Source organism: Scyliorhinus torazame, chromosome 6 (genome assembly GCF_047496885.1).
Source record: "Scyliorhinus torazame isolate Kashiwa2021f chromosome 6, sScyTor2.1, whole genome shotgun sequence".
NCBI classification, from domain to species: domain Eukaryota; kingdom Metazoa; phylum Chordata; class Chondrichthyes; order Carcharhiniformes; family Scyliorhinidae; genus Scyliorhinus; species Scyliorhinus torazame.
This window is the reverse complement of record NC_092712.1, coordinates 148,792,131-148,807,649: the sequence shown is the minus strand read 5'-3', so window position 1 is coordinate 148,807,649 and position 15,519 is coordinate 148,792,131. Positions and strand designations below refer to the sequence as shown.

The following is a 15,519-nucleotide window of genomic DNA, read 5'->3' as shown; positions in this document are numbered from 1 at the left end:
ATCTGGCCCCTCGAGCCTGCTCCACCAATCAATGAGATCATGGCTGATCTTTTGTGGACTCGGCTCCACTTTCCGGCCCGAACACCATAACCCTTAATCCCTTTATTCTTCAAAAAACTATCTATCTTTATCATAAAAACATTTAATGAAGGAGCCTCAACTGCTTCACTGGGCAAGGAATTCCATTGATTCACAACCCTTTGGGTCAAGAAGTTCCTCCTAAGCTCGGTCCTAAATCTACTTCCTCTTATTTTGAGGCTATGCCCCCTAGTTCTGCTTTCACCCGCCAGTGGAAACAACCTGCCTGCATCTATCCTATCTATTCCCTTCATAATTTTATATGTTTCTATAAGATCTCCCTGCATCCTTCTAAATTCCAAGTCCCAGTCGACTCAACCTTCCCTCGTAATCCAATCCCTACAGCTCTGGGATTAATCTAGTGAATCTCCTCTGCACACCCTCCAGCGCCAGTACGTCCTTTCTAAGGGAAGGAGACCAAAACTGAACACAATACTCCAGGTTTGGCCTCACTAACACCGTATACAATTGCAGCATAACTTCCCTAGTCTTAAATTCCATCCCTTTAACAATGAAGGACAAAACTCCATTTGCCTTCTTAATCACCTGTTGCACCTGAAAACCAACTTTTTGCGACTCATGCACTAGCACACCCAGGTCTCTCTGCACAGCAGCATGTTTTAATATTTTATCATTTAAATAATAATCCCTTTTGCTGTTATTCCTACCAAAATGGATAACCTCACATTTGTCAACATTGTATTCCATCTGCCAGTCCCTTGCCCATTCACTTAACCTATCCGAATCCCTCTGCAGACTTCTGGGGCGAGATTCTCCGACCCCCCGCCGGGTCGGAGAATCGGCGGGGGCTGGCGTGAATCCCGCCCCCGCCGGTTGCCGAATTCCCCGGCACCGGATATTCGGCGGGGGCGGGAATCGCGCTGCGCCGGTTGGCGGGCCCCCCCCCGCGATTTTCCGGCCCGGATGGGCCAAAGTCCCGCTGCTAAAATGCCTGCCCCGCCGGCGTAGATTCAACCACCTACCTTACTGGCGGGACAAGGCGGCGCGGGCGGGCTCCGGGGTCCTGGGGGGATGCCCCCACGGTGGCCTGGCCCGTGATCGGGGCCCACCGATCCGCGGGCGGGCCTGTGCCGTGGGGGCACTCTATTTCTTCCGCCTTCGTCACGGTCTCCACCATGGCGGAGGCGGAAGAGACTCCCTCCACTGCGCATGCACGGGAATGCCGTCAGCGGCCGCTGACGCTCCCGCGCGTGCGCCGCCCGGAGATGTCATTTCCGCGCCAGCTGGTGGGGCAGAAATTCATCTGGTGCGGGCCTAGCCCCTTAAGGTTGGGGCTTGGCCCCCCAAGATGCGGAGCATTCCGCACCTTTGGGGCGGCGCGATGCCCGACTGATTTGAGCCGTTTTGGGCGCCAGTCGGCGGACATCGCGCCGATACCGGAGAATTCTGCCCCTGGTATCCTCTGCACTGTTTGCTTTACCACTCACCTTAGTGTCGTCTGCAAACTTGGACACATTGCACTTGGTCCCCAAATCATTTATGTAAATTGTGAACAATTGTGGGCCCAACACTGATCCCTGAGGGACACCACTAGCTACTGATTGCCAACCAGAGAAACATCCATTAATCCCCACTCTTTGCTTTCTATTAATTAACCAATCCTCTATCCATGCTACTACTTTACCCTTAATGCCATGCATCTTTATCTTATGCAGCAACCTTTTGTGTGACACCTTGTCAAAAGCTTTCTGGAAATCCAGATATACCACATCCATTGGCTCCCCGTTATCTACTGCACTGGTAATGTCCTCAAAAAATTCCACTAAATTAGTTAGGCATGACCTGCCCTTTATGAACCCATGCTGCGTCTGCCCAATGGGACAATTTCCATCCAGATGCCTCGCTATTTCTTCCTTAATGATAGATTCCAGCATCTTCCCTACTACCGAAGTTCAGCTAACTGGCCTATAATTACCCGCTTTCAGCCTACCTCCTTTTTTAAACAGTGGTGTCACGTTTGCTAATTTCCAATCTGCCGGGACCACCCCAGAGTCTAGTGAAGTTTAGTAAATTATCACTAGTGCATTTGCAATTTCCCTAGCCAACTCTTTTAACTCTCTGGGATGCATTCCATCAGGGCCAAGAGACTTGTCTACCTTTAGCCCCATTAGCTTGCCCATCACTAGCTCCTTAGTGATAACAATCATCTCAAGGTCCTCACCTGTCATAGCCTCAATTCCATCAGTCACTGGCATGTTATTTGTGTCTTCCACTGTGAAGACCGACCCAAAAAACCTGTTCAGTTCCTCAGCCATTTCCTCATCTCCCATTATTAAATCTCCCTTCTCATCCTCTAAAGGACCAATATTTACCGTAGGCACTCTTTTTTGTTTTATATATTTGTAGAAACTTTTACTATCTGTTTTTATATTCTGAGCAAGTTTACTCTCATAATCTATCTTACTCTTCTTTATAGCTTTTTTAGTAGCTTTCTGTTGCCCCCTAAAGATTTCCCAGTCCTCTAGTCTCCCACTAATCTTTGACACCTTGTATGCTTTTTCCTTCAATTTGATACTTTCCCTTATTTCCTTAGATATCCACGGTCGATTTTCCCTCTTTCTACCGTCCTTCCTTTTTGTTGGTATAAACCTTTCCTGAGCACTGTGAAAAATCGCTTGGAAGGTTCTCCACTGTTCCTCAACTGTTTCACCATAAATCTTTGCTCCAAGTCTACCTCAGCTAGCTCTTCTCTCATCCCATTGTAATCTCCTTTGTTTAAGCACAAAACACTAGTGTTTGATTTTACCTTCTCACCCTCCATCTGTATTTTAAATTCCACCATATTGTGATTGCTCCTTCCGAGAGGATCCGTAACTATGAGATCATTAATCAATCCTGTCTCATTACACAGGACCAGATCTAGGACCGCTTGTTCCCTCGTAGGTTCTATTACATACTGTTCGAGGAAACTATCGCGGATACATTCTATAAACTCCTCCTCAAGGCTGCCTTGACCGACCTGGTTAAACCAATTGACATGTAGATTAAAATCCCCCATGATAACTGCTGTACCATTTCTACATGCATCAGTTATTTGGATCAGGGCAGCATCAGGACAGCTGCAGCCAGGTGGGCATGGGCCAAGAAGAAGAGTAACTAAAGTAAATGTTGGTTCCTGAGAAGCCGAGACAGGAGAAATTATCATGGGAAATTAGAAAATGACAGATGGGTTGAACAAAGATTGTCTCTGTCTTCACAGCAGAAGATACAAATTACAGAACAGAAATAAAGGGTACCCAAGAGGCTAATGTTTCCACAAGAGAAATTGTTTCTACTTGTAGGGAAGTGTAAAATTAGAGATAATCTCTTCTTCAGAAATCTATTGTTTGGAAACATAGTTTACTAGAACTATTTTGACAGATCCAAGCAACATTTTACTACAGTACTTTGGGATTGGGAAAATGGAAAATACAGTATTTGGATAAGGAAAATGTAAAGAGTAAGTTACATTTTTATTCCTGCTTTTTGAAGTTTTGTCATTGTTTTACGTTTGAGCATAAAATGTATACCTACAATGCATCTCCAGTTCACATACTTGTGGTCAGGCATTCTAGAAGGAAGATGTTATGTTCTATATCCTATAGGGCACGAACTAATGACCTCATCGCACAAAACTCAGGACATGACGAAACTGTAAATCTCGTGAGACCGCTCGCGAGGTTTACGACGCTCATTGCGCCTCGTGAGATCTAACGAGATCTCGTGAGACATTGTGATCTGGATCTTGCCCTCAATCTGCGGGATCCAGATTTTCATATTTAAGTGTGCAGTTAAGTGCACTTAAATATGTTTGCGCCAGAGTTGCCCAAGACGCGGGATCAAACGCCCACACCTTGGGGACCTTGACTAAGCGCCGTTTAGCACTGGTCTGCACAAACTTGGACCAGGTGTAACGACACCTTGGGGGTTCTCCCAGGAGATTGGAGGCCCCCGGGTGGTCGGGTTCTAGGCAGGGTGGTACCTGGCATCCTCCGATGCCACCCAGGCATCTTGGCACTGGTGGCACTTCCAGGCTGGCAGTGTCAAGGTGCCCGGGCTCCAGGTGGACACTGCCACGGATCGGGCCCAGGCGTGCCCTGCCCTTATGAGATGGGCTGAGGGGGGGCGGGGGGGCTCAAGGACCCCTTCATAGGTATATTGGGGCATCTGGGGGTTCCAGGGATCGGGGTGGCATTTTTAAATGCCGCCCCGGTCTGTTCCTGCACTGATGAGAAACACCCCGCTAAACGTGCCCAAAACATGCTGTTTGTTTCCCGTTAAATCGGACCCATAAGCCAATAAAAAATACAAGAGAAACTAACCAGACTCACACATAATGTAAGGTGCTGGAAAATTGCCAAATCTCTGAACTGGCAAGCATCTTTAGGAGTTTATGGGAAAAATAGGGAGTGAATTTGGGAGAAAACCGAATCTGCTTCCCATTGCTTCAGTGTGAAATTTATTAGCGTTCCACACATGGCATATGATTAGACGTAATAAATTATGGACAGTGAAATTATGACATTCTGAATGGATTCTTGCACAGACTTGCAAAACACTTTCCAATCTTTCCTCGTTTATACAGCACATCACTACACAAATTTGAGTTTTAATACATTTTACTTTTTAAAGAAGAGGAAATAATTACCTTTCTGTCTTTGGATGAATAGAGAGTCTGCAGGGGTTCGGTGCTTCTTTTTCCATTCTCTTGGTTAATGCAAATCATCTGGCATCTGCTACACAGCCCTACAATCTGCAAAAAGTTATATATGGCATGACAGTGAACATTTTATACCATAACGACTGTTTCTTGTGTCATTTTATAATCAACCATATGCTGGTAATGAGTTCAAAATAATATGTATCGGTATTAGAAAACAGAAAATGTTTGAGTGTAAGATTAAAAAAAAAACTAATTTAGGCCTGGGTTAAACCAATTATTTTCCTCACTCTGTTTTCTGATTTGCAATAATGAGTTGCAAAGAAATCGAATAATTTGTACATGTAGTTCAATCATATAATTTGAAATATGATGCAAGTAATACTTCTGTTCAAAAGTATGTACACCAGTTTTTCTGCTTTTGTCTGCTACCCTCTCATATTAGGAATATGAAATGATACCTGAGTTCTTCAGCCTGTGTTTGTAATTTTCTCTTTTAACATGCTTGAAATCATTTTCATTTTCTTGGACTTTGATTATTTTTAAAGTAGAATAGGCATTTGAATATAAAGCATACAGTCATATGTAGTTGTCAGTAATTTCTGTGGTAGTTTGCCAAATGACCCCATAATTAGACAGAATATTGGCAGGGTTGAGAGCATAGTGGTATTGGCCAAATCTTCCAATCATAATCGCTTTGACTGGCTTGAGCAGGCCGAGAACCACCCACTTACCTGGATACAATTTTTCTGGCCAAACTTCTGATTCATGACACAGAATAACTCTGTCAGCACAGGAGAGAGTAGTGAAGAAAATTAGTACAGAAGCCATCCCCCTTTTTGACAGCACTAACTGCCATATTCTACTAAGTGTTTAAAGGTTCCAAAGCTATTCAGTGTTAGTGAATGTGTGTAAGGGAGGATGGGCATGTATGTGGGTAGGGTGAGTGAGAAAATATGTAGGATGGATGGGCAAAGTGGGTGAGATAGTGGAGTAGCAAATGAGAAGGGTGGCAGGTGGATGAGATGGTAGATGGCAGGTGGGTGAGTGGGTATGTGTATCGGGGGTAGTCAGGTCGGAACTGTCTGAAGTCTTTGACTCTAATTCAAAGTTTGCGGACTTTTTCAGAGGATCTTGGAGAGCAGGGAAATTGCCCATTGGAAGTTCAAAACTCCCAGGCAATTCCTACAGAATTGATCTTCCTCAGGGTCCTGACGTACACGTTGGGGGGGGGGGGTACATCCAGACTTTGATGATCGGGAGAATGGAAGATATGGGCCATAGTTTCCCAAAGACCTGGACTAATGCTCTAGAGAAATGGGGCGATATTTTATGCTTTGTCCCATAGCGAGCTTGGAGGTTGGGAGGGCATTTAATCAGGGTCAGATGCCAATTTTGCATTACTGGCCAGCATATTGGTATGCCAACATGTTGCTGCCTCTGGCCTATTTTCAGGGAAGCAGCTACTGCAGGGTGAAGGCTACCCACCTGTCAGCCATGGGTAGCCAATTAGGCCAACTGAAGACATTCTACACATGCCGTCTGGAATTTCCAGCCCCAGACATTGAGTACCTTTGAACGAGCACCCCTCCCCTCCCCCTCTGTGTACCTTGGCTATGGTTTGCATTATATACAAGGTACACTGCAGAAACGCACTAAGGTTTCTTCCACACCTACAAATTCTACCAGCGAGAAGGACAAGCTGACAGAAAGTGGATGTGAACACTAACTTATAAGTTTCCCTCTTGTAAAGAGGTAAGTATCCTGTGAGGGAATGGCTGGAAATAGAGAGCTGGGGACCTGGAGTGCAAGCATTGCCTTTCTCCTCCTGTTGGCTTGGAAGAGTTAGGAATTGACTTAAATGTTTGGAATAATTTTCTTATTTCAGCCCGTCTCCTCTACATCTCAATTTTCCTGGTTTTCACTCCTTCATTACTGATTGCTCCTTATTTAGCCACGCCAACACTGCTCTCTCTATTCATAGAATCATAGAATTTACAATGCAGAAGGAGGCCATTCGGCCCATCGAGTCTGCACCAGCCCTTGGAAAGAGCACACTACTTAAGCCCAAGCCTCCGACTTATCCCCATAACCCAGTAACACCACCTAACCTTTTGGACACTAAGGGGCAATTTAGCATGGCAAATCCACCTAACCTGCACATCTTTGGACTGTGGGAGGAAACCAGAGCACCCAAAGGAAACCCACACAGACACAGGAAGAAAATGCAAACTCCACACAGTCACCCAAGAACAGAATTGAACCTGGGACCCTGGAGCTGTGAGGCAGCAGTGCTAACCATTGTGCCACCCTTCTTTTACCCGCTATGTTTCAAAACAAAACACCCATTGACAAAACTCCCTATGGCTTTCATTTCCCACCCTATATTGTATTTTGAAACTCCATCCTACTTCTTACATCCAACTGTTCTGCATTCTTCAATGTAAAGCACTTTGAGGTGTCACTGCTTAAGGAGTACCGTAGAATTGCAATTTGCTGTCTAGTGGTACTAAAAGAGTAGTGGATCGGCACTATTTACTAAGAATCCCCATACACCCATTTATTATTGTTAAATTTTTTCAAGGTAATGAAAATAAAAATAATAAATAAATAAGTAATCTTTATTGTCACAAGTAGGCTTACATTAACACTGCAATGAAGTTACTGTGACAAGCCCTTAGTCGCTACATTCTGGCGCCTGTTCGGGTTCACAGAGGGAGAATTCAGAATATTTAATTCAACTAACAGCACGTCTTTCGGGCCTTGTGGGAGGAAACCAGAGCACCTGGAGGAAACCGACGGAGGTACAGGGAGACTATGCAGACTCCACACAGACAGTGAGCCAAGCCGGGAATCGAACCATGCACCCTGGAGCTGTGAAACAACAGTGCTACCCACTGTGCTATTGTGCTGCCCATAAAAATAAGTCAAATAAGACTGATCATTGAAATTAATAATTGAAATCTTTACTTTTTAAGAATTGGGGGTGTATTGCAAGTGATTGGGACAGGTTGGCTTATCCAGAGGGTCTTTACCTGTCAGTTACTATTCATATATGGGCGGCAGAGTAGCACAGTGGTTAGCAATGTTGCTTCACAGCGCCAGGGTCCTGGGTTCAATTCCTGCTTGGGTCACAGTCTGCGTGGAGTCTGCACATTCTCCCCGTATCTGCATGGGTTTCCTCCGGGTGCTCCGGTTTCCTCCCACAAGTCCAGAAAGACGGGCTTGTTAGGTGAATTGGACATTCTGAATTCTCCCTCTGTGTACACGAACAGGCGCCGGAGTGTGGCGACTAGGGACTTTTCACAGTAACTTCATTGCAGTGTTAATGTAAGCCTACTTGTGACAATAATAAAGATTATTAGAATATTTTTGTATTAATTTAATTGCCATTATTTTTGGAGGTGTTATCTTTGTTACTCCTGTGTAAATAAATGCATTTTAATGTATTATTGCATTCTTAAGCTTTGACCCGTAGGTTAGTTTTCATCCCCTAAGAAGGTTACTGTGTCAGGTAAGAGTGATTGCGGAACACGGATGGATTATTTTTTAACACGTGAGGCGATAAAAGGTAGGACCACACAAAATAGCAGCAGGATTAGACCATAGAGTCCATTGAGCCTGCTCCGACATTCAATATAACAATGGCTGATATTGGATTTTAACTCCACTCTCCTGCCTGCTCTCCATATCCCTTGATTCAAAGAGAGCCCAAAAATTTGTCCATCCCAACCTTAAATTCTTTCAACAATGGAACATCTACAATCTTCTGGGGTAGAGAATTCTAAAGATTCACAACTCTTCAAGTGAAATAATGTCCACCTCATCTTGTTCCTTATCCTGAGACTGTGTCTACATGTTTTAGATTCCCGACCAGTGGAAACAATCACTCAGCATCTACCCCAACAAACCCTTTCAGAATCTTGTATGTTTCAATGAGTTTGGCTCCCTTTCTTTTAAATTCCTGAGATTATTCGGCCTAATTTGCTCAGCCGTTCATCATAGGACAACCCCTTTATCCCAGGTCCAATTTAGTAGACTTTTGCCGTATGACTTCCAAAAGATTCTTTAAAAGGTTTTTATAAAGCATTTTCAGATGCAATAATATAACTTTTGGAAGGAACTCTGCCTTTTAGAGTTTAGATAAGCTACTAATGAACTTTATAAACCAACTGCCAATCAATATATGTTTATGTTTCAAAAATCATTCATGATCTTATATTATGATTTTTAGGTATTATGAAACAGTAGGGTTGGTATTACTTCACGCTTCATGAAGAAACGGAGTTAGGGAATCAAGAGTTTAAGTGCTTTAGCTGAATCCCTAATCTTTATAGCCTACAGGCAACTCATGCAGGATCATGGAGTCACACCCTCCCTCCCCACTTCCTATTTGCCAATGCACTGCACCAAGCAAACCTACAAAATTATCTTTTTATGTAAACAAGCATATTGCTGAAAACTTTCTCAGCTGCTCCTGCATTGCTTCCATAACTTCAGGAGAACAGAAACCCTGTTACAATGAAAGTTGCCATATCCCCGAGAACCATAGGCTGCTCTCCCATTTAGAGAGTGCTGACTCGTGGTGATTTAACCTGAGGGTCACCACACCTCAGGCGAGGGGCAAGGTTGAGAAGGCGGGACCTTCATTAGTCAGCTGAGCTAACCGACCCCCCCCCCCCCCCCCATTACAGTAGCGGAGTGGGAGCAACACTGTGTCGAGTTAGTGAAAAGACTGAATAATGATGTCTAATTTTAATAGAAAAAAAACACTGTCTCATTATTAGATGTATTCACACACTGTAAGCAAACAGTTCCATATATGACACAAACAAATTTATGTAGGAATGTCTCAGCTGTTATTAGTTGGTTTTCTTTGGTATTAATCACAGGTAATCTGGAGTCTGGAGAATGGGTGTGGTACTTAATTTCTAACTTGATCAGTCCCTTTACTGTGTAGTTACTCTGTGTGTGCATGTGGACTGAATAGATTCTGCAGTAGTAGAAATTTGCAGCATTTCTTCAGTGCTTGTAAACCTCTGGCTACAGGTCAGGACAAATAGTTTGTTTTCTCTTTTTTATTTTTGATACTTTGGAGTGAGATATCTGATTGTGACAGGCACTCTCAAACTTTTGTAACAATCTTTTTAAAACGCTGTGAGAAAATGTATTTTTACCTGAAAAGAAACACCACCAATATCTATCACAGCCCAGTCATCTTCTTCATATGGCCTCATTGTGCTTACCACAAGGTTGGCACGAAAACGATGGATTAGTTCCTCAATTGTTAATGCTTCAGCAGAATTAGAATCACATGTTCCATCTCTATCACAGAAGCACAATCATATTTAACAATTATTTGGAATTATGAGGTGGTCTGGAGAAATATTTCAAACAATCAGCAGCTTCTAAAATCATGGGCGCAATTCTCCCATCGGGAGACTAAGTGCCGACCCGGAGTGAAAACCGAGTGTTTCACTCCGGCGTCGCAGGCCGTTCCCAGCCCCCTATTCTCCCGCCCCCGGGGGGCTAGGAGCAGCACCGCGTCATTTACGCGTGCCGGGCCTTGGCGCCGTGTAAATGACGTCATCCGCGCATGTGCAGGTAGACCGGCGGCAACCCGCGCATACGCAGTTGCCGTCCTCCCCGCGGCCGCCCTGCAAGAAGATGTCGGATGGATCTTGCGGGGCAGCGGAGGAAAGGAAGTCCTCCTTCAGAGAGGCTGGCCCGCCGATCAGTGGGCACCGATCGCGGGCCAGACCCCTTTTGAGTCCCCCCCCCCCGCCCGGTGCAGGAACCCCCCTCCACAGGCCGCCCCCCCAGCGTTCCCGCGCTGTTCCCGCCGGCAGCGACCAGGTGTGGACGGCGCCGGTGGGAACCTGTCGTGTTGGGCAGGCTGCTCGGCCCATCCGGGCCGGAGAATCGCCGCTCGCCCGTTACAAACAGCGGCCAGCCGTGATTCTCGCCGCTCCGGTTTGGGGGGGGGGGGGTGGGAGAATCGTGTGCGGGTGCCGGGGCAGCGTGGCGGGACTCGCGCGGCGCCCCGACGATTCTCTCACCCGGCGTGGGGGGGGGGGGAGATAATTCCGCCTGATAAATATTGAAAAAAATAATGAGACGTGTCTCAGAACCTCATAGACAATAACCTTGATGAAGCTGGCCGCAATGAATTTGTTTAAAAACGTTGTAATATTTCCCAAACTCCAATGGCATATAAAAGTGACTGACATCAAGATATTTACAGTAGAGGGCAGCATGGTAGCGCAGTGGTTAGCACTGCTGCCTCATAGCACCGAGGTCCCCGGTTCAACCCCGGCTCTGGGTCACTGTCTGTGTGGAGTTTACACATTCTCCCCGTGTTTGTGTGGGTTTCATCCTCACAACCCAAAGATGTGCAAGGTGGCCCTTAATTGAAAAAAATGAGTTGGGTACTCTAAAATTAAAAACAAGGGGCGAAATTCTCCCCCAACGGCGGGATGTCCGCCGACTGGCGCCAAAGACGGCGCCAATCAGACGGGCATCGCGCCGGCCCAAAGGTGCGGAATGCTCCGCAGCTTTGGCGGCCTAGCCCCAACATTGAGGGGCTAGGCCGACGCCGGAGGGATTTCCGCCCCACCAGCTGGCGGAAATGGCGTTTGTTGCCCCGCCAGCTGGCGCGGAAATGCGGCGCATGCGCGGGAGCGTCAGCGGCCGCTGTCAGTTTCCCACGCATGCGCAGTGGGGAGAGTCTCTTCCGCCTCCAGCATGGTGGAGGCCGTAGCGGAGGCGGAAGGGAAAGAGTGCCCCCATGGCACAGGCCCGCCCGCGGATCGGTGGGCCCCGATCGCGGGCCAGGCCACCGTGGGGGCACCCCCCAGGGTCAGATCGCCCCGTGCCCCCCCACAGGACCCCGGAGCCCGCCCACGCCGCCTGGTCCCGCCGGTAAATACCAGGTTTGATTTACGCCGGCGGGACAGGCAATTTCTGGGCGGGACTTCGGCCCATCCGGGCCGGAGAATCCAGCGGGGGGTCCCGCCAACCGGCATGGCCCGATTCCCGCCCCCGCCCAATCTCCGGTACCGGAGACTTCGGCGGGGGCGGGGGGCGGGATTCACGGCAGCCAACGGCCATTCTCCGACCCGGCGGGGGGTCGGAGAATGACGCCCAAGATATCTACAGTAGTACCAAATTTATTAAACATATCCATGCCAGGACAGACAAAGGATATTTCAGATTTATGCCTTCTAACTTGCTTCCTGAGCTAAGGGGACGCTTTCAACGTAGTTTTAATGTGCCACAAGCTGGCCACAATGAATTTGTGAAACGTTTTCCAATGGTTACCAAAATGTGTTATCTGTAGGATAGTAAATTCAGTAACCCCTTACTCTAACGCTCACTTTATAAACCATGGCAGAATAAAATGACCAAGCAAGACACTTTGTTATAAAGTTGAAAATCGTTCCTTCTTTATGAATCACGAAACAGCAATTTAGTAAATGTCACAACCATAATATATCTGAGGATCCAGTTAAGCTTCTGGTCAGTGCAGATTCCCAGGGCATTGATAGTTGGAGACATGGTGAAAATGGTGATGGTAACGTTAGAGATAAATTGACCGTTTTTTGTTCAAGGTGATTATTAGCTGGCACTTAAACTGGCAAATGTTACTTGTCCCTTGTCGACCCAAGTCTGGCTGTTTCTCAGGTCCTGCTATGGACTAACATGGGCTGTTTTATATTGGATGAGTTGGGAATGTAACTAAATGCAGCATTACTCGTGAGAAGTCCAATTTTTGATTTTTATGATGGAAGGAAAGCCATTGCTAAAGCAGCTTAGAAACTCCTTGGGGAGAAGGTGTCATGGTGGCAATGTCACTGGAAGAGTAATCCAGAGGTCCATACAAATGCTCTGGGGTCATAGGTTCAAAATTTAAATTAAATTGATAAATCTGAAATTGAATGCTAGCCTCAGTAATGGTGACTATGACAACTATAATTGATTAATTGACATAAAATCAATCCAGTTCATAATGTCTGAAAGGAATCTACCATCTTTACCTAGTTTGGCCCACATGCGACTCCAGACTCACAACTACATGGTTGACTCTTAACTGCCCTCTGCAATAGCCTAGCAAGCCACTCCCCTCTGTAGCAATTTGGGATGGGCAGCAAATGCTGGACTTCACAGTGCCACCCATATCTCATGAAAGAGTAAAGAAAAAAATCTCCTGCAGCAGTGTCCGAGAACAGAGATTGCCTTCAACAGCCACAACTATTTTCCTTTGTGTTACTCATGTTAGGAAAACAAAGGAAGTTTTAAGGGATCTATATCTGTATTGGTAAACATTAGAAATAAGGTATAGTTTTAAGTGGGTTTAATGTAATGTTTCTGTTTCTGGAAGGGTAAAACCTAGTTAGATCCATGCTGTTTGTAAGTGTGGGGTTGGTTAAGTTCCAACTGTGTCTCTATTGTGCTTCGAGAGGGCTACGGCACGAAGAATAAAAGGCATAAGCATGTGGGTCTTACTTTGTAACTGGAGCCTTGTAAGCTATAGAGGTTTTAAAGGTTTTGTTAGTTAATTTGATTGCAGTTGAAGTTAGGTAGTGTGAGAGAAGGCAGCTCTCATAACTCTGCTGGAAGCAGTTGGTTTAGAAGGCTAGAGAGAGAGCAGCTCTCTCAGGTTCGCTGGAAAAAAAAGTCAAACTATGGAGTATTGGTTAAGAAAACATGTGCAACGATCTGAAGAGCAGCTAGTTAAGGAAACTAGAGATATTAAAAGAGATTTCCAAGAAGTCTGAGGTTAAAGGTACGAGACAGAGCACTGTCCAGTAAAAACAGGCTGAGCCGAGAAGAAGGCTGAGATGCCAGAAAGTTATCTGAAGTGATTTTCAGGTGTGGTAGTCACCACTAGCAGTATTATATGTATTACGGTAAGACACGTATGATAGAGGTACATGGGTAAATCCCTGCCTGCTGGCTCTGCCCAGTAGGCGGCGTATAAATATGTTTGCTCGCCGGTGCTGCAGCCATTCTGGTGGCAACTACAGGAGGCACATCTTTGCTCAATAAAGCCTCGATTATTCCACTACTCTCGTCTTTGTGGTAATTGATAATGCATCAATTTATTGAGCAAAGATTTAAAAACGCTGGATCTTCGCATCAAGCCTGATTGCCTGCAGCTGAGCCCTCAAGCAGCCATCGCTACATCCGCTTTTGACCACTGGCTAGCCTGCTTCGAAAGCTACCTCCGAACATCCGCTGAGGAACGCTCGGACGCGCAGAAGCTCCAAGTCCTTTATTCATGAGTGAGCCCTGACATTTTTCCTCTCATCCGGGATGCATCCACTTACTCCAAAGTGATGGAGCTCCTGAAGGGACATTACATTTGGCCAGTCAACCAACTATATGCCAGGCACCTCCTGTCCACGAGACAGCAACTCCCCGGTGAGTCTCTGGACGATTTCTGGCGTGCCCTGCACATCCTGGGCAGGAACTGCGACTGCCAGGCAGTTTCGGCAGTCCAGCACACAGAACTTTTAATCCGAGACACCTTCGTTACGGGCAAGAGGTCTGCGTACGTCCGCCAGCGCCTACTGGAAGGGGGTACGCTTGATCTTGCGGGAACTAGGCTGCTCGCGAACACGTTAGAAGTGGCCTCCCGTAACGTCCAGTCGAACGCCTCCGACCGTGCGGCACCCTCCAGCTGCCGACTCCAGCTCACCGCAAGCCTGCGCCGCGCGGCAGCCAGCCAACGCTGGAAGGCACAAGTGCTATTTTTGCGGGCAGAACAAACACCCCCAGCAGCACTGCCGAGCGCGGAGCACAACCTGCAACGGATGTGCAAAGAAGGGACACTTCATTTCTGTTTGCCAGGGGGGGTCGGTCGCTGTTGTTTCCAGGCCCGGCGTTCCTGCACCCCCCATGTGCGACCCAGGGGTGCCGCATCTTCTTCTCCGGCATGGCCGCCCGCCATGTGCGCCATGGGGGGGGCCGCCATCTTCGGCGCCATTTTGGAACCCTGCTCGTCTGGCCGTTCATCGCCTGCCGCTACCGCCACCACCGCTGACCAGCCCGGGACCTCCCAGCAACTGCCGCAGCTCGCCTCGATCACCTTGGATCAGCCCCAGCCCCGCAACCTCGTGACCGCAACAACGACGGTGAAAATCGATGGGCACGAGACGACCTGCCTTTTTGATTCCGGGAGCACAGAGTGCTTCATCCACCCCACGGCGGTAAGGCGCTGCTCCCTCGCGTACAACCCGTTACCCAGAAAATTTCCCTGGCCTTTGGATCCCATTCCGTGGAAATCGGGGGGTACTGCATCGCGACCTTCACCGTCCAAGGCGTAGAGTTTAGCAACTTCCGGCTCTACGTCCTCCCCCAACTCTGCGCTGCCCTGTTACTCGGCCTGGACTTCCAGTGCCACCTCCAAAGCTTAACCTTAAAATTCGGCGGACCCCTACCCCCTCTCACCATATGCGGCTTCACGACCCTTAAGGTCGATCCGCCTTCCTTGTTTGCGAACCTCACCCATTACAAACCCATCACCACCAGGAGCAGACAGTACAGTGCCCAGGACAGGACCTTCATCAGGTCGGAGGCCCAACGGCTTCTGCGGGAAGGGGTCATTGAGGCCAGCAAAAGCCCCTGGAGAGCTCAAGTGGTGGTAGTAAAGACTGGGGAGAAACACAGGATGGTCATTGACTACAGTCAGACCATCAATCGGTACACGCAGCCCGATGCGTACCCCCTCTCACGCATATCTGACATGGTCAATCAGATTGCGCAGTATCGGGTCTTTT

General features: G+C 47.2%; 1 protein-coding gene across 1 annotated transcript in view; it reads right to left on the bottom strand.

The window, feature by feature from the left end:
- Positions 1-15,519, bottom strand: part of mocos (molybdenum cofactor sulfurase) — a 421,047-nt gene that overhangs the window by 2,969 nt on the left and 402,559 nt on the right. Inside the window, exons 13-14 of the mRNA XM_072508890.1 lie at positions 9,916-10,063; positions 4,727-4,831 (exon numbers count right to left, since the gene is read on the bottom strand). Coding sequence (XP_072364991.1) covers positions 4,727-4,831; positions 9,916-10,063 — 253 coding nt within the window. The remainder of the gene's footprint in view (positions 1-4,726; positions 4,832-9,915; positions 10,064-15,519) is intronic.